The 25,375-nt window shown below is 46.9% G+C and overlaps 1 protein-coding gene across 1 annotated transcript in view; it reads right to left on the reverse strand.

Moving 5' to 3' along the window:
- Window positions 1-25,375, reverse strand: part of SREBF2 (sterol regulatory element binding transcription factor 2) — a 71,730-nt gene that overhangs the window by 14,444 nt on the left and 31,911 nt on the right. The window contains exons 9-14 of the mRNA XM_088468062.1: window positions 22,428-22,612; window positions 20,428-20,689; window positions 20,176-20,345; window positions 13,252-13,423; window positions 12,879-12,990; window positions 8,022-8,134 (exon numbers count right to left, since the gene is read on the reverse strand). Coding sequence (XP_088324188.1) covers window positions 8,022-8,134; window positions 12,879-12,990; window positions 13,252-13,423; window positions 20,176-20,345; window positions 20,428-20,689; window positions 22,428-22,612 — 1,014 coding nt within the window. The remainder of the gene's footprint in view (window positions 1-8,021; window positions 8,135-12,878; window positions 12,991-13,251; window positions 13,424-20,175; window positions 20,346-20,427; window positions 20,690-22,427; window positions 22,613-25,375) is intronic.

The following is a 25,375-nucleotide window of genomic DNA, read 5'->3' on the forward strand; positions in this document are numbered from 1 at the left end:
AGCTGTGTACTAACAGAGTCTTCCCAACATATTAAAAGGGAGACCTGTCCCTTGGGGAAAACCACACCGCAATCCCCCCATCTATACAGGGCATAAAGGCCTGCTGTTGCGATTAACACAGCTAACGAAGTGGGCGTCCCAGCCTCTAATGCTGGGCCACAGGGATGGTAAGCCCAATATGGGTCTCGTTCCTGAGAATGGATGATTCGGGAGGACCTGACCCAAGGCCTGCTCCCTCAGCCAACGTTGGGTTGAGACCCAACTCAACGGAGAGTTCTCCTCACCCACAGATATCGTTCCAATATTTTTGTATATGTGCTGCCAAAGCGTGCACTGGAACGCTTGTCATCCTTGCGCAGTGTGCTAATTAACCTCTCTGGAATAAGGCTTGTCCATAGACTACCCGATTAGCAGAGTAGAAAAAAGGTATATTATATTATATATTGGGACATTGACAGAATTTTCATATTTTGGCCTCTATTCACCACCACAATGGCTTTGAAAGTCTGCAGTTAAATCACATCTGGTTTGTTTCATATCAGATTTAATTTGAGGGTAATTACATCCAAATCAGGTGAACGGTGTAGGAATTACAACAGTTTCTATATGTGCCTCCCACTTTTTAATCAACTCAAAAGCTATTTCATGGACAGGTGTGGGCTATTCCCTCGTTATTTCATTATGAATTAAGCAGGTAAAAGGTCTGGAGTTGATTCTAGGTGTGACATTTGCATTTGGAATCAGTTGCTGTTGACTCTCAATATGAGATCCAAAGAGCTGTCACTATCAGTGAAGCAAGCCATCATTAGGCTGAAAAATCAAAAGAAACCCATCAGAGAGAGAGCAAAAACATTAGGTGTGGCCAAATCAACTGTTTGGAACATTCTTAAAAAGAAAGAACGCACCGGAGAGCTCAGCAACACCAAAAGACCCGGAAGACCACGGAAAAAAAACTGTGGTGGATGACGGAAGAATTATTTCCCTGGTGAAGAAAAACCCCTTCACAACAGTTTGCCAAATCAAGAACACTCTCCAGGAGTTAGGTGTATATGTGTCAAAGTCAACAATCAAGAGAAGACTTCACAAGAGTGAATATAGAGGGTTCACCACAAGATGTAAACCATTGGTGAGCCACAAAAACAGGAAGACCAGATTAGAGTTTGCCAAACAACATCTAAAAAAGCCATTACAGTTCTGGAATAACATCCTATAGACAGATGAGACAAAGATCAACTTGTACCAGAGTGATGGGAAGAGAAGAGTATGGAGAAGGAAAGGAACTGCTCATGATCCAAAACATACCACCTCATCAGTGAAGCATGGTGGTGGTAGTGTCATGGCGTGGGCATGTATGGCTGCCAATGGAACTGGTTCCCTTGTATTTATTGATGATGTGACTGCTGACAAAAGCAGCAAAATGAATTGTGAAGTGTTTCGGGCAATATTATATGCTCATATTCAGTCAAATGCTTCAGAACTCATTGGACGGCACTTCACAGTGCAGATGGATAATGACCTGAAGCATACTGCAAAAGCAACCAAAGAGTTTTTTAAGTCTAAAAAGTGGAATGTTATGCAATGGCCAAGTCAATCCCCTGACCTGAATCCGATTGAGCATGCATTTCACTTGATGAAGACAAAACTGAAGGGAAAATGCCCCAAGAACAAGCAGGAACTGAAGACATTTGCAGTAGAGGCCTGGCAGAGCATCACCAGGGATGAAACCCAGCGTCTGGTGATGTCTATGCGTTCCAGACTTCAGGCTGCAATTGCCTGCAAAGGATTTGCAACAAAGTATTAAAAAGTGAAAGTTAGATTTAGGATTGTTTAGTTTGTCCCATTACTTTTGGTTCCTTAAAAAGTGGGAGGCACATACAGAAACCGTTGTAATTCCTACACCGTTCACCTGATTTGGATGTAATTACCCTCAAATTAAATCTGAAAAAGTCTGCAGTTAAATCACATCTTGTTTGTTTCATTTCAAAGTCATTGTGGTGGTGAATAGAGGCCAAAATATGAAAATTCTGTCAATGTCCCAATATTTATGCACCAGACTGTATATACATACATATATACATACACACACACTATATGGGATTACATATACATCTACATACACACACACAAACACGTACATATACATGTGTTGCAGAAGTGACAGATAAGACTTACACTGCGCTAGGGTAAAGTTATACCGCGCTGTGTGTGCAAAATGTCCATGCTAGCCTGGAAGAGTCCTGGCTAACATAAGCTGTCCCCTCAACAGAACCGCATAAAGCGGAGTCATAGTGCACGTGCCAAGCACGAGGTTGAGGGAGGGGCAGCAAAAAGCTAGACATATCAATCAGTGCAGCAGGTGTTAGGGCAATGAGCCATACTGCTGTGGAGGGCGCCAAAGCACACAAGTGCCCCGAAGTAGCTAGCGCCGGAGCTTATACATTAAAGCACCGCCTCAGCAGACTAACAGCTATGCTGTTATAAAACACACGCAAGCACAGGGAGAATATACAAACTCCACACAGGGTCATAGTGGGAAACGAACCCATGACCTCAGTGCTGTGAGGCAGTAATGCTAACCATTACACCATCTGTGCTGCCCTGTTAAATATATGCAGGCTGCCTCAGTGCTACTGGCGCTGTACCTACTGACAGCTCCAGCGCTTTTTTGTAAGTGACAGCACAGTCAGCCGTCTGTCACTTACCTGACATACAGTGAACGGAGCTTCAATACACATCTCCCCATTGTCGGGGGAGGGGCAGGAGACCCGGACTCAGCTGGCTACACCTAGCGGCGGGCCCCATACTTTCATTTTCTACCCCGAGCAGAAGTGAGTCAGCGCTGTCCTGCATGACGGAACCCTCTTAATAAAACAGGGAGTTGTTTATACTGTCCTTAAGAGGGAAGTAGGGCTCTCTTGCAGGCGCTGGTCCGCGCTGCATACATCACTGTGTAGGCGTTGGGACATGGGGAGCGATCACGAGTGCAAACTCAGCTCCTCACATCTTAAAAGAACACCTCTCCTGCTAAGCAGGAGAGGAGAGCATCAGCTGATGCCCACTGCTCCCATGAAATGACTGCCGGCTATGCTCCAAGTGCTGCTGCGGAGCAATAAGGGGGAGAACCCTTACAAATGGCGCCGCTGTTGCAGGACGCGCCATAAGTGCATGTTTAGGGCGGGTCTTGACGCCGGGTCCATGCGCTGATTAAGACAGCGGGACTTATTAGCCACGGCAGCCCACCTTTGTGAGAAGGGCAAACTCCATCACCGGAAACAGGCTGCAGTAGCCGTGGCGGTGCCCTTCCCGGCGGCTCCCACGTAGCAGGCAGGCAGACTGCCACAGCAAGCAGCCTGCCTGTCCTCAGTGTTAAATAAAAATTACAAAATATGAAAAAGGCTGGAGACAGCCTGATGTGCGACCAGCTCTCTCGGGCAATATTCTAAAAACTGGGGCTGATGGCGCATAGAGGGGGAGGAGCCAGTCACACTGTGCCAGGCTCTACTCTACCACCGTCTATACCCCACTGTCTTGAACTCCAGTGTCCACTAGTGGATGAAGGAGAAAGTGAAACCTTTGCTTTCTGATGGTTCACTGTACACAAACTTTGTTTAAAGCACACAATTATTAAAATACAGTTTAAAATAACCTTCAGGCTGTGTGTATAAGGTGTATATAGAACATAAATGAATTTCATGTATGTACACAAGTTTTTTTTGATGCACAAAATTATTAAAAATAGTATAAAATGGCCTGCAGGCTGTGTGTATAAGGTGTATTTAAAACAAATGCATTCTGTGTTTAGATTTGGGTCCCATTCCCAAGACATTTCATTATGGTATGCAAATATTACAAAATACGGAATATTCCGATATCCAAAATACCCCTGGTCCCAAGCATTTTGGATATGGGAGACTCAACCTGTAGTTTAAGAAAATCATAATAATCATGTGGAAGCTTCTATAAAATGTGTTACCAACTCTGCATTACATTTGCCTTGGTACTATTGCCCCATTTTTGCTTACTTTCTATGGGGGACGTAGAATGTTCTATAGAGGGACCATCTAGAAAGTCACTCCAATTAGGTGCTTGTGGAAGCTGTTTCCACAGAAAACTTGCACAGCAAAGTGCAGTTGCAATCTAATTCCAAGCTAATATTGTTTTGGTGTTTCAGAGGAAAAAAAAAAGTGTTTTTTGTGCGCACCCCATAAGAGAGTGAGAAATCTTTGGACAGTCCCCTTAACGACTAAATTAGGCATTTAAAAGTTTTCAATTAGCTTAATTGGCCCAATAGTTACATTAGCTCTAAATTGTTAGTTTAGCCTCTCCAATTGTAATTTTTTTTTTTTTTTGAAATGTAAAATAAAACAAGTGTTAAAAGTGGCCTCAAATTAACACAACATCACCTGTTTTTCTACTGTTAATGCATTTTTCAGTTAATTTGTTAAACAAAGAAAAAAAAAAAAAAAAAAAAAAAAACAACTGTGGATCCTGTTGCTCCTCCTGTGGTTGACTGGATTGTCTGCACCTCTTTGCCGTTGAGCTGGCGATTCTCAGCACTGCATGTCAGACAAAGCAGTTACCTGCTGCCTTCCTGACGCCCGCTTGTCAAAATTCCACTGCCAAGGACATCTTCCCTGGCTCCTTTTGTGGCAGACTGGTTCAAAGCTCACCTCGCTGACCTGCCGTCTCCTACCCTGTATTCTGCGTGGCGTCCGAGCTGCAGTCTCCTGTTGGCTCTTTTTACTCTGCTGGATGGACGGGTGGTTCCAGTGCCCTCCTTGGAAATACCTCCCACCCCCCTGCACATTAAAACCTGTCCATTGTCTATCAACTTTTTTCCCCCTCCCTTTCTTTGTTATGTCCTACCTGCAGGATGATCTGGGTATTTTTAGGATTTAACAAGCTCATCACTTAGGCCCAGAACATGAGGGTAGTACCACTCAGCCCCACCCAAGCATAGCCCGCTTCCTTAACGGAGTCTGTAAATGGACCATGGCATGGAAAAAAAAAAAAAGCCACAGCTGCTGCATTGTAGTATTTTGTATCCTGATCCAGAGACTCATATTGTTTGTCTGATGTAATTTTCCTCTTCCACAATATTCAGGAAAAATACTGTATTTGCAAAAGAATGAATAAGGGACCATAGTATACAATATAACAAATCACTCTTCAGGTAGATTTTTTATATTATACACTACACGTGAAGGGAGTGGTTTGTGATATTATATACTACACTATGGTCCCTTACTCTCTTTATTTTGCATATATTAAGCCTGAAAGTGTTGTACAGTTGCTGAATTAAGCACATATATTAATTAGAACAGATAATCTGCCTACCCAGAAGTGACTGGCGGGAGCAACATTAGATACTGGTCAGACAGGTATATATCAGATCTCATGTACTGTAGTTACTTTTTAGGTAATTTTTCACCACTGGCTTCCTAGTGACCTTCACTTGCGTTATTAATATCACTGATCTTTTCTTTGTCCAGCAACCAGATTGGTCCTTTTTATTATCTTTAAATCCTAAAACACCCGGCATCATGTGGACAGGTTTAAGATCAAATCTCTGAGGTCTATCATCAAAAGTATGGAGTAGAACAAGTTCATGGCTAAAAACACATAATTAAACATGGCCTTGCTTCGGGAAAATCATTAGCGCCTTCCCAAATTTGGGGTGTAGTCATTATCGCAGCTGTCTGGATGCCGGCGCTCAGAATGCCGACACCAGCATCACAACAGTGAGTGCTAGGGTTAGGCACTAGGGAGGGAGAGTTAGTTTTAGGTTGCTGGGGGAAGGGGGTTAGGTTTAAGCTGTGGGGAGGGAGGGTTAGGGTAATATACTTGCCTTCATCTGTTGGCATTGTGACCCAGTCGGGATGCCGGTGTCGGGATTCTGACCGCCGGGATCTCGAAGCCAACCCCTCAAATTTATGTTCATCACTTCTAACTTGAGGCACTATCGTTTGACAAGCCTTGTTGAGGACAAAAAAGGTAACTTGGAGAATTTGTTCAACAAGTCGAGGTCCTGACCTTGCTTCAGGCCCATGTACAAGACATAGGCCAGAGTCCCATGGACGCACCATCAACTATCTAAAATCCAACCCACTACCTGTCCAGACAGCCCACCAAATGGTCACCAAGAACACATTAGTCGCTCCTCTGATGGCAGAGGATCAAAAGCATCAACAAATGTCACCCCTTCTCCATTTGGGTCTGAACATTTGTGATAACACATGTCAGGCTCCATGGCTGGTGGGGCTGGTTGTTCTCAGTGCCTTTTGACTCAGGAGTTAAATCTTCAGATAAATGTGCTAGAACGAAGAGTGTTAAACGCTCTAATTAGAGGACATGTACAGTCCTGGGCAACAGCCATAAAAATTCACACAATGTTACAGCAGTGGAACATATCAACTGTTGGGGAGACACCAAGAACTCTATCGCAATGAGGGAGATCAGCAGAATAATGTGCTGTGCAGAACAAAATGTTCCTGTAATCTCAGTGGTGGTTCACACCAGGAGTGGAGAACTGGGAAACAGATTTTCTCAGCATGCATGCCCTACACCCATAAGAATGAACTCTACAGCTGTGTCCACATACATCTTACCTCCATTTGCTACAAGTCGTGTTAAACATAACGCGTGAGAACCGTGCGATAGCACAGAGAGTCTTTTCATTCGACTTTTTACCTTCAAATGAGTCTAAAGGACCATACACACTACACGATTTGCTCCAGTCCCCAGCAGGTGTGTGCTCAATGTAATTAATCGGGCACCCTCCCTCATCCCCGAGCATACAACAGACAGACAATATAATCAGGTTGGCCTGCATATTCGGGGAATGAACGACAAAGACCAACGACCTGCGGGAGCGCGCATCGTTGGTCATTCATCGTTTTTACATACAATTTGGCCGATTTAGTGATAACTATATCGTTCAGAATATCGGTAAGTGTGTACGCACCTTTATTCACAAAGTGATGTGAATAGGGCGCACAAGCAGCTACTGCCGATTAAAATGTGTGCGCAACTGCAGGTGTATCTGCATGCAAAATGCTACGTTACTTTGTCAGTGGCTGACGCTTTAACATAGCAGTTCGCGTGCAGATACACCCGCAGTCACACACAGAATATAAGCATGACGCATAACATTTTAATCAGCAGTGGCTGCTTGTGTATTCTATTCTCATCACTTTGCAAATAAGACGCACTGAAGGTAAAAAGTCGCACAAAAAAGCACTCCAGAAGCACAGCAAGGCATGGTGCAACTAGAAGGGTTGTTTAGTGTGCAAGGAAGTAAGATGAATAGGGACACACCTGTACATCAGGTGGTGTTTAAACAGGTTGTGGAAAAACAGATCCAGGCAGATGTCTAATACCCCTTTTACACCGCAGCTAAAACCCGGGTTTTTGAAGGGTTAACCCGGGCAGCTCCCTGGTGTAAAAGGGGAGAGGGGTGGATCTCCGGGTCGAGTGACCTGGCAATCCAACCCAGGTAATCAGCAGGGTTTAACACGGGCGTAGCCGGCACATTGGTCTGGTTTCAGTGGCGTTTGGACATGACATCATCTCCAAGCGTCCACTTTCACGCCGGGTCTATGCAGACCCGACTCCGGTGTGAGCGGCACTGACTCGGGAGTAACCCGAGTCAGCACCGGCAAAATTCCAGGTCTGATCTGGATAGGAACTTTGTTCCAACTCTGGGTCAGACCTGGAATTTAGGTGGAAAAAGGGGTATAAATGATCTGCATGCTTTTTTGTCAATCCATGAAATTGTCATCTAAATTTATTGGTTCCCTATGAAAAAGAGGTAAAAGTTGTTTGCAATAATTAGTGGACTATTGTGTCTACCTCTCTCTCCATTTCTTTCCTCCTGTGAAACTTGATTAGAAAAGAACAGCCTTTGCTACAAAGAAGGGAGGAGGAGTTCTAAAGTGACATGCCATGAAAGAAAGGAAAACTGCAGAGTATGCACTTGGGGACCTAGAGTCATCTAGCTGTATGCAATCACTGTTACTTACTGGCAGGGGACAAGATGCTGCAAGACCCTCCAATAGGAAGAGAGGTGACACCTCCTACTGAATCTGCAAATACATTCAAAAGCTTCAGGTACTCTTGAGCTTTGGTAAACTCGCTGCAAAACAAGATTAAACACATTAGATTTAAAAACGCACGCTCCCAGTAATAAAAATAAAAGAGGACTTATGTCTAACCTGGTTAAGTCCTCTTCGTCGAACTCCATAGGGGACACAGACTTAGACCATGGATATAGGTGGAGCAGGAGTCCAGGCACCAAATAGTTAAGCTTCTCCCAGCAACCCCTGCTCCTGCTATTCGCTATACCCTGCCCCCATGCAGGCCAGTTAAGTTAGCAAGTCCAAGGCAGCAGCGAGGAGGTGGAGAAGGTAGACTGACCTACACAATAGAAACACTAAAGGGTAGCCTGGAAGTAGCGTAAAACAAATAAAAATTAACTGCCAGCCCGGTGCGTCAGGCTGGGCTGCCTGTGTCGCCTATGGCGTTTGAAGAAAAGTAAAGTACTTAACCAGGTAAGACACAGGTCCTTTTCTCTTCTACACAATCTATAGGGGACACAGGCTTAGACCATGGGACATCCCAAAGCTATCCCATTACGGGAGGGAACACGCCGTAGGGGAGCTAAGAACCCCCTTCGGAAAAAAAAAAAGCGTCAGCGAAGGTGCCCAATGAACAGAATCAGAATAAAAGCATGAAGGGGAGGACCATAGCTGCTCAACCGAGGCACCACTGGCAAGCCACCCACAAAGTACAATCCGGTAAAAAAAAAAAAAAAAAAGAAAAATCGGACTGCAAAGACTGAATAGAAAGGACTGCCATCATGGAAGTGTGACAGAGAATAAAACGGCACAATCCAAAGAGGCCTCCTTTGGTTTCTGTGCTCAGGCATCTATTTTTCTACAAACAGTCCAGGTGACGAGAGACCGAAGGAAAGTAGCCTAAGCAAACTCAAAAGGACGTCCCGGTTCCAGCAAAAAAAACAAAACAAAAAAAAAACAAACAATGGGGCAGGATAGGACAACGCTCCCCAGAGAACACTCACCGGGAGCAGGAAAGCGGTCATCCATGTAAGCGAACGAATGTCAGCAGAGACCAAGGGCTCAAAGGGCGACGACAGAAGAGCTCGAAGCACCAAAGACAAAGTCCAAGAAGCTGAGGAACACCACCCAAGCAGTGACAAAGTCTTGTAGACGAGAACCCAGCAGTACTCAAGACTGAGTCAAAAGCAACGAGACGGGCCAGATTTGGATAGAAGCACGGGCCCTGAGACAGAAGATCCAGTCACAAGGCAGATACAGCAGAGCGTTGATATATCTGCATTCCAAGCTCACCAATGACCATAGGAGGCAGACAGGATTACCTTGCCTCCCTCCCCACTGTAGCCCGCGGAGGACCCACGGATGACCGAAATCAGAGGTAAGAAATACGAGAAAAGGATCCTGCCAGACCGGCGAGATGTCCACCTGAAGGGCTCCCAGAACCCTGGTACGTGGAGCAGTATCTCGATAGTCTGTGTTCGTGCCGAAATGCCACCAAGGCGATGTCCGGTCACTACCAGTGAAGGACTAGAAGCCAAAAAGGCATCCGGACAAAGCCCCCATTCGCCTGGGTAGATGCCCAGGTGGCTGAGGAAGCTCTCTTCCCCAAACCAGACTCTGGAGAGGAAGACTACCGATAGAGCCGAAAGTTGACACACTGCCCAGATGAGAACACTATTCACTTTCTTCAATGCGCCGTAACTGCGAGTGCCTCTGGTTCATGTAGGCGACGGATGTCACGTTCTCTGATTGAACCTGGACCTGGACCATGCTGTAGGAGCAGCCGAGCCAGGCAAAAAGCTCTGAAGATTGTTCAAAGATCCACAAAGTTGATCGCACCCGGCTCACGGAAGTTGTTCACTGACCCTGTAAGGTTGTCGACATCGATGGTGAGGAAAATAATTTGTGGAATCCTGAAGGGGGTGGCCCCTGTCTAATCAGGACGCCTGCATCACAAGAGGCAGACCCTAACATCCCAGGAAAGTGAGCCATTGGTGGGACCTGTTCCACAAGGACTATCCTTCCATTGTGAATTCTGGCCTATAAATCTCAAGCTTTCCTGGTAAGAGGAAAACCCACCGAACCTTGTAATCCAGCAAAGCTCCCAGAAGCTACATCTCCTGTGATCGAGTCCAGGTGGAATACATCCCATTTATGAGCTTTCCGTGGGACTGAAGAGACCGATGTGTTCCTTGAGAACAGCCGGAGACCGGGCAAGGATCAGAAGGTTGTTTAGAGAAGGCAGAAACCTGACGTCCCTGCAGCGTAAATGATTTACCATGACTTTCGTTAAAAGTTGATGGGCTCTGGAGAGACCAAATAGCAATGTCTGAAAAGGAAATGCTCCTCTCAGACCGCAAGCCAGAGGAAACACTGGTGAATGGGCTGGACAGGAAACTGCAAATAGGCCTACTGGAAATCCAAAGAGGCCCTGAGATCCCCCACAGACAGTGCCAGAATGATGGTTAGAGACTCCATGGCTCACCAAAAAGAATGTTGAGGAATTACAGGTGAACAAAGCAGAGAGACTGGCAAAAAGTCCCACTCAGGAGGCCAGCAGGGCGTGAACAGCATAGTTGGAAAAAATAGGAACTAAGGACATTCCTGAAAGGCTACAGCATAGCCCCAGGAGAGAAAACCTCACCATCACATGTCCTACGCAGTCGTCATCCAGGTGATGGAAACTGCAAAAGTCGTCCTCATACGCTGGGACCCGCCCTAGGTGGAGATCTGCCTAGTGAAACGCAAGCCTGTCAGCAGGCCTGGAGGTAGGATAACTAGTAGACCTGGGTAATCCGGAGCCCTGAGAAAGGTTGGCCCTTAGTATTTCCCTCCAAGGTAAGGAGCGAAAATTAGAAGATTGCGACCTAAGTCACAGAAGGGAGGAAGGTCGTCCTGGACGCAGTCATTGTGGCTAGCATCCTGTCAAAAACAGATCCCAGCGATTGACTTGAGTCAGCGCGCCAGAAATTAAGCCAGAAAGCTCGCCTAATAGCCACCAAGTATGCAGACAGCTGAAGTCAGGACACCAGTAGCTATTGTTGCCTCTTGTATATAAGAGGCCACCCTTAGATGTTCTCACATGATGCAGCTCGTTCCAGGAAACTGAGCGGAGGTCTAAAAGAGGATCCATCCAACCTCAAAAGGCTATAGCTACACAAGCAAAAGTCAGGACTGGATGCACAATAGAGTCTGCAGAATATAAGTCGCTTTTAAAGGAAAGTTCCATTGTCCTGTCCGACGGATCCCAAGGGATGCCATATTTGGACTCGGAAGGGCAGCGTTCTTGACTAGGCAGGCCATGTGAGCATCCACTGAGGAGGAGGCTCATTATGCCCTTTCCACAGTAGGTAGAGAATTGAATGATGCAAGGACTTAAAAACCTGGAGCTGCCTATTAGGGTGAATCCTTCGTAGAAGATCCACATGCTACGCAAAAAAGACAGGAATGCCGAACCAGATACCGATCGAAGCGGGTTTGTAGTCTACTACCCCTGGTATTCCCAGGTGGTCCAAGTACTATCCAAGGCCTGACCCTGTTTAGTTTCTGAGATCAGACGACATAGGGAATATTCAGGATGCAGTGGCCGTAGGCCTCAGCAACCTTGAAGCCTAGAACAGCTCTTATGCCATAAAAATCAGGTGACTATATTTAGCTGCGGTATGGGATAGACAAAGGTCTGAAATATTAGACAGTGTCCCAGTGAGCTGAGGAATTTCCGTACCAGACAGGAACGCAACACTATCTAGACTGGTGCTTGCTTGGGTTTCCTCCGGGTACTCACATTACTATGTGCCTGAAGTGCAATTCATGTCCTGCATCAGCTGGATAGACGCAGACACCAGCTCTTAAAGCGAGAAGGGCTGCATTCATAGCTCCTATGACAGAAGGCTATAAGGTACCCAGCTAGGCCCCAGTAGGGATATTAGAAGAGGAAGCGACCCCTGGGTTTGCCAGTCTGTGTAACGGACAAACTGACAGTGCAGAGGACGTGCACTAGACCTTAGCCAACTGCAACCTTACCTATAAGAGGTAGCCCAGGACGGTTCCAGGTGGAAGTCATGGCTAACCGACACTCTGGCTGAGAACCTGTGAAACACCGGAGTAGAGCCCAGAGTGGTACGGAGGATAAAAGGAACAATACCTGCAGTTACACAACACTGGGTGCTTTGCCCTTGGAAAACCTGGTAAGCAATCCAGGGCAGTCCCCACACACCAGTTAGGTAAGCTACTGTGTGCAATAAAAGGGTGAGTGCAAGGAATGTGAACTCACCCCACAATAAGCGGGGCTTTACAGACTAGGAATTTACTAAACTCCTCCTGTTCCACCTACACACATGGTATAGTCTAATGCCGCACATCCACTACCAGACCCCGGGTAGCCAGTATGATTATGACATCGTAATCGTACAGTCATTCCCCATCCCCTGCAGTGCCTACACTGAACGGTCAGTCGTTCAGTGTAGGCCCCCTCCATCATCCCCAAACATGGTCAATCTGTCGTTATCGGCAGATTGACCAGCATGTTCGGGCGATTATTGATGTCGGAAATGACCAGCGGGAGTGCGCATCGCTGGTCGTTTCAGATATTTGCATGCCCAATTTGTGCCAGATTAAAAAAGCAATTGAACGATAACGTTATCGTTCAGTCACTCTGTTTAATCAGGTAGTGGATACCCACCTTAAGTGTGTGCCCCCTATAGATTGTGCAGAAGGAAAAAAAAAAAAAAAAAAATTATATTTTTTTAATGCTTAGATTACATTACTACACATTTATAAAAGATATCAGCAAAATGTTCATACCAGCTTTCTTCTTCCGGTGTTACTTTACTAATTTCTGGCTTTGCAAGAGAGTATAATGCTTTCTCCAGCAAGAATTCACAAAAGGCTTGATGGATCTGGGCAATGGGATCAACTGTATTTGAAATAAGATATTACATCTGGTGAATATGGGTAAGTGAATAGAACTTATAAGGGTTTGTCTTAAAATAAAACAAACATGCAAGGATTGGACTTGATTTGCTGTACTAGAAGAATAAAAAAACCCATAACACTAACACTACACAATGCTACGCAGTTATTATTATAAACTCCAAACAGCAATCAGCATTGTTTAGCACTGGAACTTTAACCTGCAAGGTCATGGTATAGAGTCTGTTGTATGCTCTTCTCTTACCTGGATTTCTTGAAGAGCTGTATAGACACTCTTTAGCCGCACTCTTCACTGTCCAATTGGAAGTGATGAAGAAGTGTTTTCCTAGTGGATGTGAGAGCCACCGTAAGGACTCTGGGAGAGAATCAGTGTCAGTGGTAGAGCCGGTGCTCTGTGCACATCCAAGGAAATATGCCTGAATAAAGGAAACCATGCAAAAAGGGAGCATTTAGCTTTATGACAAAAGGCTGATTCAGTTCAGTAGCTGTGAATACTAATTCTTTGTATTTGACAATTAGAACCATATGCAATGTAAAACGCAGAATTTATTTTGTTTTCTATAACTGTTCCAAAGACCCACACAAGATAGGACATGTATCTACAAATCACTAGTAGAAGCTACTTCCTGAGTAGTACTAGAAATATCAGTAATGAAATTAAGTTATTACACACACTGCACGTGGCCATTTTGTGAATTGAAAAAATATGAGATATGGTAAGAACTTACCCTTGTTATCTCTATTTCTACGAAGTCCATAGGGTTCCACAGGATACCTTGGGTATAGGTGTGACGTCAGTCGCAGGGCACCAAAGAGTTAAGCTTTCAGCCTCCCAGGATGCACTAGGTCCCCCTCCTATACCCCGCCCCCGGGCCAAGGCACCTCAGTTAGTTACCAAGCCATAGGCCGGAGGAGGAGAAGGAAGAGAGAGAACAAAGATCTGGACACATACAAGAATCACATTCTCACCAGAGGGAGACGGAAAACCGGTGACCAGAGCAAAGCCCATCTGCAGCACAGGTGCGACAGGGCGGGAGTCCTGTGGAACCCTATGGACTTCGTAGAAATAGAGATAACAAGGGTAAGTTCTTACCATATCTCATATTTTCTACTTCAGGGTCCATAGGGTATCCACAGGATACCTTGGGGATGTCCCAAAGCAGTATCCTTTAAGGGTGGGGACGCTCCTGTGCAGAAAGGAGAATCCGCCGCCCGAAGGAAGCATCCTGAGAGGCGAAGGTGTCAAACCTGTAATACCTCACGAAGGTATGGACAGAAGACCACGTAGCAGCCTTGCAGATCTGAACTGCCGAGGCACCACGTCGAGCTGCCCACGAAGGACCCACAGACCTAGTGGAATGAGCCTTCAGAGAAGGAGGGACCGGTAGGCCTTCATGAAGATAAGCTTCAGAAATAGCCATACGGATCCAGGCTGCCAAAGTTTGCTTTGAAGCAGGCCAACCCTTTTTACAGAAGCCATAGAGGACAACAAAGCGTCCGACTTCCTAAACGAAGAAGTGCGGTCCACATAAGTCCTTAAGGCCCGCACAACATCCAAAGAGGCCTCACCCACGGAAAGACCCGGTGAGTTAAAGGCCGGAACAACTATTTACTCGTTAACATGAAACTGGGAAACAACTTTCGGAAGAAACTCGGGCCGAGTGCGGAGCACTGCCCTGTTCCCATGAAAAACCAAGAAAGGGGGTCTACAAGAAAGAGCCCCTAACTCAGAAACACGTCTGGCTGAAGCAACGGCCAGAAGGAAAACAGTCTTAGCTGTTAGCCATTTAATATCCACTGAGCCCAGTGGTTCAAACGGCGGTCCTTGGAGAGCCCTCAGGACCACAGCCAAATCCCAAGGCGCCACAGGTGGAACAAAGGGCGGCTGAATACGGAGAACACCTTGCATAAAGGTGCGCACATCCGGGATTGTAGCAATCCTACGGTGAAACCAGACAGATAGGGCCGAAACCTGTACCTTCAAAGAAGCAAGGCGAAGCCCATGATCTAGTCCCGCTTGCAGGAAGGCGAGAATCCGAGACAGACGAAACTCCCGCGGTGCATAACCTCTCGGTCGACACCACTGGAAGAACGTATGCCACACGCGATGGTATATCCTCGCGGAAGACGGTTTCCGAGCTCGTAACATGGTACGCACCACAGAGCTGGCAAACCCCCAGGACCTCAGCATGGCCGTCTCAACAGCCACGCCGCCAAAGACAGCCGAGTCAGGTCCGGGTGAAGACAAGGACCCTGAGACAGAAGGTCCGGTCGTAGCGGCAACCGCAGAGGACTGTCCACGGACAGACCCTGAAGGTCTGAGAACCAGTGCCGTCTGGGCCACGCGGGAGCTATCAACAGGAGCGTCCCTCCTTCCTGTTTGAATTTCCGGATTACCCGTGGAAGAAGGGAGACCGGAGGGAACAGGTATGCGAACCTGAACGTCCACCGGACGGACAGAGCATCCACCAGAGACGCCCCTTCGTCTCTTGTGCGAGACCCGTACACCGGCAACTTGTTGTTGTGCCGGGACGCCATGAGGTCGATTTCTGGAAGACCCCACCTGTCCACCAGTAGTTGAAAAACGTCCGGGTGCAGGGACCATTCCCCTGATGAACGTCCTGGCGACTTAGAAAGTCCGCCTCCCAATTTAGCACTCCCGGGATGAAGACCGCTGATATGGCCGGAAGATTGCGCTCCGCCCAAACCAGGATCCGAGAGACCTCTACGAGAGCCGCCCGACTGCGAGTTCCTCCTTGCCTGTTTATGTAGGCCACGGTGGTAGCATTGTCCGACTGGACCTGCACCGGGTGACCCTGGAGAAACCGCTGTGCCTGCAGGAGAGCATTGAAGACCGCACGGAGTTCCAAGATATTTATTGGAAGCTCCGCTTCTGTCGGTGTCCACCTGCCCTGGAACAAGTGTGGACCCGAAACTGCTCCCCAGCCCCGAAGACTGGCGTCCGTTGTCAACAGGACCCAATTTGGAACCCAGAACGGACGTCCCTTGTTGAGGTGGGTCGTCTTTAACCACCACGCAAGGGACAGGCGAACCTCCGGGGTGAGCACAATCGTCTGGAACTTCAGAGACTGAGGCAGCCCGTTCCACTTGGACAGGATCAGGTGCTGCAGAGGTCTAGAGTGAAACTGGGCGTATTCCACCATGTCGAACACCGACACCATGGAGCCCAGTAACCTCATCGCCGAGTGTAAGGACACCCGGCGGCTGTGCAGACAACTGCGCACCCTTGACTGTAAAGCAGAGATCTTGTCCTCCGTCACGAAGATCCTTTGCTGTCCCGAGTCCAATAAGGCTCCAAGATGCAGAATCCTCCGAGACGGGATTAGAGTGGACTTCTGCCAGTTGATTAGCCAGCCGTGCCGTTGCAGCAGTGCAATGGTCAGGTCCAAGTGGTGTAACAGGAGCTCTGGAGATCCTGCCACCAATAACAGGTCGTCCAAGTACGGCAACATGCGGACTCCTTGCAGCCGCAGAGAAGCCGCCATGACCGCCATAGCGTCCTGTATGTCCAATGACACCATGTAGTCCCCAGGTTCCAGCGCCAGAATGATGGACCGTAGGGTCTCCATCCGAAACTTCGGGACCCGCAAAGACTTGTTGAGTGCTTTGAGGTTGAGAATCGGACGATATGACCCATTGGGTTTCTGTACCAAAAATAGATTTGAATAGAAACCCTGGCCCCTCTGGGAGAATGGAACAGGCACTATAACTCCAGCCTGGAGCATAGTGTGCAATACCTTCCGCAGCTCCGTAGCCTTGTTCCGGTCTGATGGTAGACCCGTGGTGAAGAATCGAGCCGGGGGTCTGTGCCGGAAGGAGAGGGCGTACCCGTGAGAGACCACCTCCAGAACCCAAGTGTCTGTCGTAATGAACGACCAACACCGGGAGAACTGCAGCATGCGGCCTCCCACCCTGGGATCCCCCAAGGGGAGACCCGGACCGTCAGGCCGCAGGCTTGTCATCTGGCTTGGGGGCCGGACGTCTGGTACTCCATGCCTGTTTCCGGGGCTTGACCGATTTCTTAGGGCCAGCCTGTCGAGGAAACGACTGTGGTTTGGGCCTGCCCTGGGCCCTAGATGACCGAAAGGACGATGGTCCAGAACCAGAAGGAGCAGCGGCCGACGGGAGACAAGCAGATTTGGCTGCCGCCAGCGTGGCCACAATCTTATCCAGATCCGGACCCTCTGGCAACCCAGCAAATGGCCATAGCCGGCCGTGCTGCCCCCCCTGCAAGGGAATAAGCGGACTTCAGGCAGATTTCTACCTTGCGGTCCGTAGCATCCTTAAGGGAGGACATGGATGGCATCGGCAATGTGGCACTACGGACAAGACGGGTCACGTGAGAATCCACCTGTGGAGGGGATTCACACTTAGCAAAATAATTATCCGCGAACGGATAAGCCACCGCCAGGCGTCTCTGCGGCTGGTATCTTTTGCCAGGTTGTTTCCACGCCTCCTCTAAATGGTCCACCAACTGACCCGAAAGAGGAAAGACTGGCATCGCCCTTCACATCTTTGAAAAAGGCATACTTAGATTTAGCCGCTGGGGGAACTTCGTCCTCAATCACCAAGGCTGTGCGGACCGCCCGAATAAGTCCAGGAATATATACTTTGGACTTAGCATCAGCGTCCTTAGTATGGAAAGGTTCCTGATCGTAAGGATCCAGAATCTCCCCATCATCAGACGTCCCTTCGTCATCCTCATAAGGAGCGGACAGAGACGCCACCGGCCTTTTATGAGGCCGCATCACAGACTCCCCTTGCAACACATCCGACAAGTGCTGTAAAGAACTCGTCAGGGAGTTAACCCACGCTGGCTCCTGAGAACCCGGGAGCGGGGAAATAGGGAGACTGTGGGGTACCACCAATTGTCGTGGGAACCCCTGCATGGGTGACGACACCACAGACTGCTGGGACAAACCCATCGGAGTAAACGCGGGCTGCGGAGCTAACTGGCCCACTAAAGCTGTTAACGCCTGAGCGAAACAAGTCCAGGGCGGCTCCTGTACCGGTGCTGTAACCGTAATAGGCCGCGCCATGGACAAACACTGCCGGCAAAGGCCCTCCGCGCTACCCTCCCCCTCCGCTAACGGTACTTTGCACGTGGTACACTGTAGCCGGAGGGGAAAATCACTTTCAGACATGATGGCACCACGTATGTGACCTCTCTCACCAATTAAGTATTAAATAGGCGAGAGACCACCCTGCAGCACCGCACCGCAAGGGCTTTAGCAGAAAGAACAGGGACAGTAATAAAGCTGACAGTTTAGAGAAGAATAGTTACAGGCAGCGCTAGCACAGTCACATACAATGCAGAGAAATAACAATTCCTGCACTAACAGCGCTGATCACTCAACTACACAGACACAGGGCCTGGTAGGACACAGCGCTGCATACACAGACCTGAGCCACAGCGGAGGAGAGGTATGCGGGGGGACCCAGACCACGATGCTTCCTTCCAGACTTCCAGCAGCGTTCACCATGCGTTGCAGAGAAGATGGCCGCCGAGGAGCAGAGAGAAGCTGGCCTGGGGGAGGAGCGCTGACACAGGACCAGTCAGCACAGTGCAGAGAGGGCTGTGTGCAGCGGGGGAGGCGCCGGCTGTGAGACAGGGAAGGCGCGCTCCCCTGGCATGCATTTAACCCCTGGGACGCCGCAGCGCTACCGCTCTGCTGCGGTCCGCTGTCCCAGGGGGTAGTGGAAGCGCAGGTTGGTCGCCTGGCTCCACGCTGCAGCCAGTCCCCAGGGAGCCCCCTGCCTGGGGACTTAGGACCATGTGATCAGCGGGGACCCACCGCGGGACCCCGCTGCTTACCTCTGTCCCCCTTGAATCCGGCCATGGTCCGGAGCATCTGGGGTCACCGCTAGCTGTGACCCCAGACGCCCACCAGCATCCCCGGATCAGTACCGGCGTTCTGGTACCGGCGGGGTGTAGGGAAGACAGCATGGACGTCAGGACTGACTGTCCATGCTGTTCATCCAGATGTGCAGCCACAGCTGCATGAGAAAAGCTTCAGGGGCTCTTCTAGCCCCCACTCCAACAGGTGCACCCGACTCCGGCCGGGCACCAAACTAAACTGAGGTGCCTTGGCCCGGGGGCGGGGTATAGGAGGGGGACCTAGTGCATCCTGGGAGGCTGAAAGCTTAACTCTTTGGTGCCCTGCGACTGACGTCACACCTATACCCCCAAGGTATCCTGTGGATACCCTATGGACCCTGAAGTAGAAATATACATTTATGTGCACCTAAAAGATGTCAATTGTTCTAGTGAAGTGCAAAGCACCATTCTCGTAATTGTTCAGTTAATTGTTAACAAACTGGCTGCCTTCATTAATTACTAATTTACATACAATTTAATTCCATATAACCTGTTCACCAAGAAAGTGCATGTAATCAGCTGCTTAAATTAACACTATTTGCTGAGGGGGCATTAACAGATATATGACAAAACAGTCAGTGCTGATCGACATTTTCTTGATGTGGATTTAATGGAATAAAACTAAAATGGAGAATAATAGACTAACACTGATCTTTCTTCACCAGTGTCAAGATTAGTCACCTTCTCTTACGCTGGGCATACACGTCCAGATAAAATGCCTGTCAGACAGACATTTTTATCTGGCAGCCTGCCAGCCGCAGATGTCCACAGCATACACTGCGATGTCTCACAGTGTATTAGCCCGACATCTGCGCTACGCCCCCGGGGGAGGAGACATTTCCCTGAAGGAACACAGGAAATGTCTGTCTGTCGGCCGCGGCTGGGCATACACTGCCCGATGCGGCAGACAGTTTACCTGTTAAATATCACATCGGACGGGCATGCTGGACAATCCAGCACGCCCAACCGAGCAATATTTAACCCTCGGTCGCCAGCAAACACGCTACAATTATCGGGGCGATCCAGCCCAATAATTGTAGCGTGTATGTCCAGTTTTAGTTATACCATTTATGTTCCCTGTCTGCTTCCAAGCACTGAAATGTGCTATTTGACATGTGAATGAACACTTCTGCAATAGCATAAAACCAAAACATATAATTATAAAAATCGACAAAACAAAAAAATTTACAAGGTTTTAAAATATTGCTATAACAAAATACAGAGGTGGTGAAACTAAGGGGAATTTCTAGCAAAACATTATACACTTACAGACAAGAAGGAGAGTCTCCTTGAGAAGGTGGTCTTCATCTGTACAGCTGTGGTAAGGTGGATTTCTGACAATAAACTCTGTGGTATCTTGTCACCAGCGCACTCAGCTAGGTTTACCGCACACAGTGATAGGTTAAGACCGGAGCAGTGCCAATTTGATGGCAACTTCCCTAAAAATTAGAAAAGGGTGAAATGTATAAAAGCAAGCCTATTTAAGTATGCGACAGAGCTATCCAGCCAGTGAGCTCTTACCTGTCAGATGCAGCTGGTGCATTTTGTGATAGACAAGAGCAGCATCTCGAGCGCTGGTTGTGGCCTCATCCTGAAACTCTGCCTTCTTACAGTGGCCAGGGGTACGTTTCAGCAGCCAACGTACCAGGCTGATTTTCTGCAGGCTACACCGTATTATGTTCCATGATAGGCTGCATGCAAGATCGAAACGGGAAGCAGGAAGTGAGCGACCCAGTACACATAGGCAGGTCTGTAGGTTTATTGCTGCTGCTCCAAAATCTCCCTATGCATAAAACAAATACAAATTAGAAAAGATCCTTTTCTGTGTTACAGTTTTCAAAACGGTCCTAATTTTATTAAGATTTCCCGAACCTGACATCCACTGACAAAGATGCACGTGACGAAGGATCTAGTGTTGCCAAACATTACAAAATTGTTCTCTATTCATTTGTCTCTACAAATGATGCCACTGTGAGCCCCCCAAAAAAGTTAAGATTGAGAACCCTTGCTCAGATTTAGTTTAAACACTGCTTCAGATTACAATCTGAACATTTACATTTATCCTGAAGCCTTTTTACAAGAATATGTTTCTGTCATGGCTGGGATTGTAACTAAAAATAAATAAAATGGGATTTTTTTTTTATATTTCTGTTAAATAAATTGGTTTGGAGTCCATTAAAGAACATTGGATTGTGGTTGATAGAGACTATTACACTTTTGGCACTTGGGGAAAAAAAAAAAGGCGCAAGAAAAAAAACAAACCAATAATCCTGTTTTCTCATTCATTTACTTGGAGTGAACAATGAAAAATGGAGACAACTTAAAACTGGGAGCTTGGACACAGATTAAAAATGCACAGCACTTTCAGGCCAAAACAGTCGTCCTTAGATAAAAAAAAAAAAAAACCACAACAACAGTAGTGAACAGGTTTGTAGAAGTATACACTGATGATCATGTGGCAGCCAGACACAGCAGAAAGAATACACCTTTATATTGAAAGGAGTAGCTTTCCCCACCATTGTAGTTACATAACCCATCTAGCCATTTTCCCATACCTACCAGCCATCCCAATTTCAGCTGGACAGTCCTGCTTTTCAGGCACGGTCCCGCTGTCCCACATTGAACAAAGTTTGCCTTCTATTGAGGACCACAAACCCCGAAACCAGCATTGAAGAAAAAAAAAACACGTGCCATATGGCCTCAAAAGAGCAGCAATGATCACTGTAATCTTAATGAATACCAAGAAGCCGTTCAGAAAATAAAAGGCAGAGTGCAGAACTAGCGATGATGGGACCAAATGGCAAATCTAGGAAGACATTGGTGATCCTAGGTTGTAAGATGCAAGTATGCATTCTTTAAACGACTGGATACTGTAATCTTGTCCATTCCATGCAGTCCATGACAGATGTTAATGTCTCCCATCTTGAGTCTGTCCACCCAAACAAAGCATTTGAGGTCCAAAAACCTGAACCAAAAAGACGTTTGTATAAAATCCTATCCCGCCATGATTTGGTTATTACAACTGGGGGGAATAATGTCCCCATGGCCTCCTGCAGTGTTTTGTCCTTTACCCAGCCCTCAGGAAAGCTGGCTGTGAAGAAACATATGGATGGCACTCTCAGAAGACAGAATATGTACACCAGGGGTTCCCAACCACGGTCCTCAAGGCACACTAACAGTCCAGGTTTTAAGGATAACCCGTACTTAAGCACAGCTGACGTAATTAGTACCTCAGTTATTTTGATTTAACCATCTGTGCTCAACCATGGATATCACTAAAACCAGGACTGTTAGTGTGCCTTGAGGACCGAGGTTGGGAATCACTGATTTACACACACACACATATTATATATATATATATATATATATATATATATATATATATATATATATATAAAGGAAAAAACTACTAACAATTTCTTGTAAAAAATAGGAGAGACTTTGGTGTTTCAAAGACAGAGAGGACATGTTCAAGGTATATATTTTTACATGTGTCCTCCAAGCTGAAACAAACCATTTACCCGGGCAAGATCCAAGTCCGCTTGTTTGCGGTGTCTCCAGAACTTCACAGATGAACGAGAGTGCAACCGCGTTACTGGTTCTCCATGGATCAACAGTTTCATGAAGACACTGAGAACAATCACTCCATTTACCACCCAGAGTATTAACGTGGGGATAAGCCAGTCGAGCCAGCTCCCAGAAAGACCTGAAACAATAAAAAACACACTTTACAAATGCATTAGCCTATACTGGTGTCTGCATTAAAGATGGGGAGACAGAAAGAATAAGAAAAAAAAAAAAAAAGGCAAGGGAGCATGTAGACAATAACACACTTCACTTTACAAACAACCATACTACTGTGTTTCTTGCTTTCCAAAACAAAGAGGGATATGTACAGTAGAAAGCCTTTTAAACAGTGGACAATTGGATACATTTCTAGTGGCAACTAATCAGCTTCTACACATTTTATAGAATGTACTAGTTAGAAGAGGATTGGTTACTATTGCCAACTCTTTAGAAAGCTTGATACGTGTCCCCCATAATGTCTTTAAACTTCTGAGTCACTCATGGCCCCCTTACCCTTTTATTTATATACAAGAAAAAAAAAAAAAGGACACACAGAAAGAGAATCTTAAGGGAAGTAGAATTGGATACATTAAGTCCAATACAGAGATGAACACAAGCCCGTTTCGCAGATGGATCTTGCGTGGCAATGCAAGACAGGTACATGTGGCAAACTGTGTGAGCAGCAGACTGGACCAAAGTTTAACGTGTGTGTGTGTGTGTGTGTGTGTGTGTGTGTGTGTGTGTGTTGGGATAGCAGTATGTAAAAGGTAATGGTTGGTGACATCACCAAACTGATGTCTTGGAAATGCCCAAACCTGCATCAGTTGTAACCAAACATATGAGGCAGTTTGAACACCGGCTAGGCTGCTCATGGAAAGGCAACATAACTTATCAGAGTTCGAACAGGACATAATATAGTGGGTGCTCGACGGATGTGACATTCCATTTACAAATTTGTTTGGCCATTCAACATTCCTCCATCTACGTTGTAATATGTGTACCGGGAATACCTCATGGAAGGCATTAACCACCCACTGCGGACAGTACAATGGCCAACCAGGATCGTAACCACCGGCATCTGGCCAGCAAGTATCCGTGGCAGCAAACAAGCAACACTGGCTCATATCACATCTACATTCAATGCAGACGCATATCCAGCAGGTCAGTGCAGTGCTCTTTAGCTTCCATGGGATATGGGAGCAAAACACCCATCAGAGTGCCCCTATTAACACTACGACACTGAACACAACACCTCACTTGGGCTCGTAACGTCACTAATTGGATCCTGGACTGGCAAACTGGTGTGGCCCAAACGTAACGGTTCCAGTTTCAGGCTGATGGTAGGGTTGGGGTGTGACACAGACCCCAAGGACCCTAGTTGTCAACAAGGCAACATGCAGGTTGGTGGTGGTTACATAACGGCGTGTTCACGTGCTATGGGTTGGGTCCACCTGAACAAGTCATTGACTGGTAACAGCTACATTACATGGCTCGATTACTATTTGTAGCCCTTCATGGACTTCATGTACCCCCACAACAATGAAATATTCCAGCAGGATAATGCACCATGTCATCAGTCCCAAGTTGTCCAGAAATGATTTGAGGAGCATTCTGGAGAGTTCCAACAAATGGTGTGGCCACCCTGTTCGCCAGTCATTAACCCATTCGAGCATTTATGGAATGTGGTGGAGAGGTCCATTTGTACCCAAGATCCTGCACCTACAAATATCAGGGAGCTGTGGAAAGCTATCCAGTCAGCATTGGTCAACATCTCTCCAGTGGTCTGTTCACTTGTGGAATCGATGCTACATCAAGTTGCTGCACTTTGCTGAGCTAGAGGGGGTCCTACACAATACTAAGTATCTAACCCATGACTTCTGGCGCGAGCGAAAGAGAACAATTTAAAAGCATCACCATCTGCCAGTTTATTAATTCTATTTATAATTAGTATAATCAACTCTACTACAGAAGTACTGTTAGTTTATTTATATGTCAAAGCAATATCATGGTGGTAGTAGAGAGGATGTTGACCACCTATAGTCTAATCATTTTGAATAAAGATACAATGCATAACACACACATATGGTGTAACTTAACTGGTGACTAACAAGCTAATGATATTAAAAGCACAAACCAATATTACAAATATTGTCTAGATTAAATGTAGCGTATCACCTCACCGTGTCCAGCAATATTTCGAATGCAGATGGTGCAGCATATATTTAATTTGTTAGTTGTATGAAGAAACAGTGCCCAAATAGATGTCATTTAGTGAAAGAGTCTGACACTCTAAGACCCGTTCTCTGATTTGTGCAGTGAGGAATGTTACTATAATGAGGATAAGCCAACAACAGGATCCAACACCCTGCAACCTCAACTCAGATGGACCAATGCTACACCAGTGTATCTGATCTATTTCATGACTAACTAAACCCTCGCAGGCTAAGCCCACCACATTCTTCTTACGATCTAAGCTATATGCACTACATAGATAAAAGTGAATGGACACTGACAGCACATAGATCAATGACATTTTATGGACGTCAGTACTTTGCAGTAATCACTGCACATGGAGGGACCTGCAGACACCCTTCTTGGCAAACTGTCCACAAGTTCCTGGACAACAGCAGGCAGTATGTTTTGCCATTCCGCCTTAAGTACAGTGACCCACTGTGACACTGAAGGTCGAGTCAACCTAGAACGCACCCATCACTCCAACACGTTGCAGAGGTTCTCAAAAGGTTTAAGATATGAACTCTGACCTAGCGAGTCCATCAGGGTTACCGAATTTTCAGTATACCAGTCCAGCATCGACCTGGAACATGACAGGTGGCATTGTCTTCCTGATAAAAACATTTGTTGTTTCCGTAGAACTGCAAGTGTATGGTTCTCCCTACGAAGT

This window comes from Taudactylus pleione, unplaced genomic scaffold (assembly GCF_031769625.1).
Source record: "Taudactylus pleione unplaced genomic scaffold, aTauple2 ptg000080l, whole genome shotgun sequence".
Taxonomy (NCBI): Eukaryota; Metazoa; Chordata; class Amphibia; order Anura; family Myobatrachidae; genus Taudactylus; species Taudactylus pleione.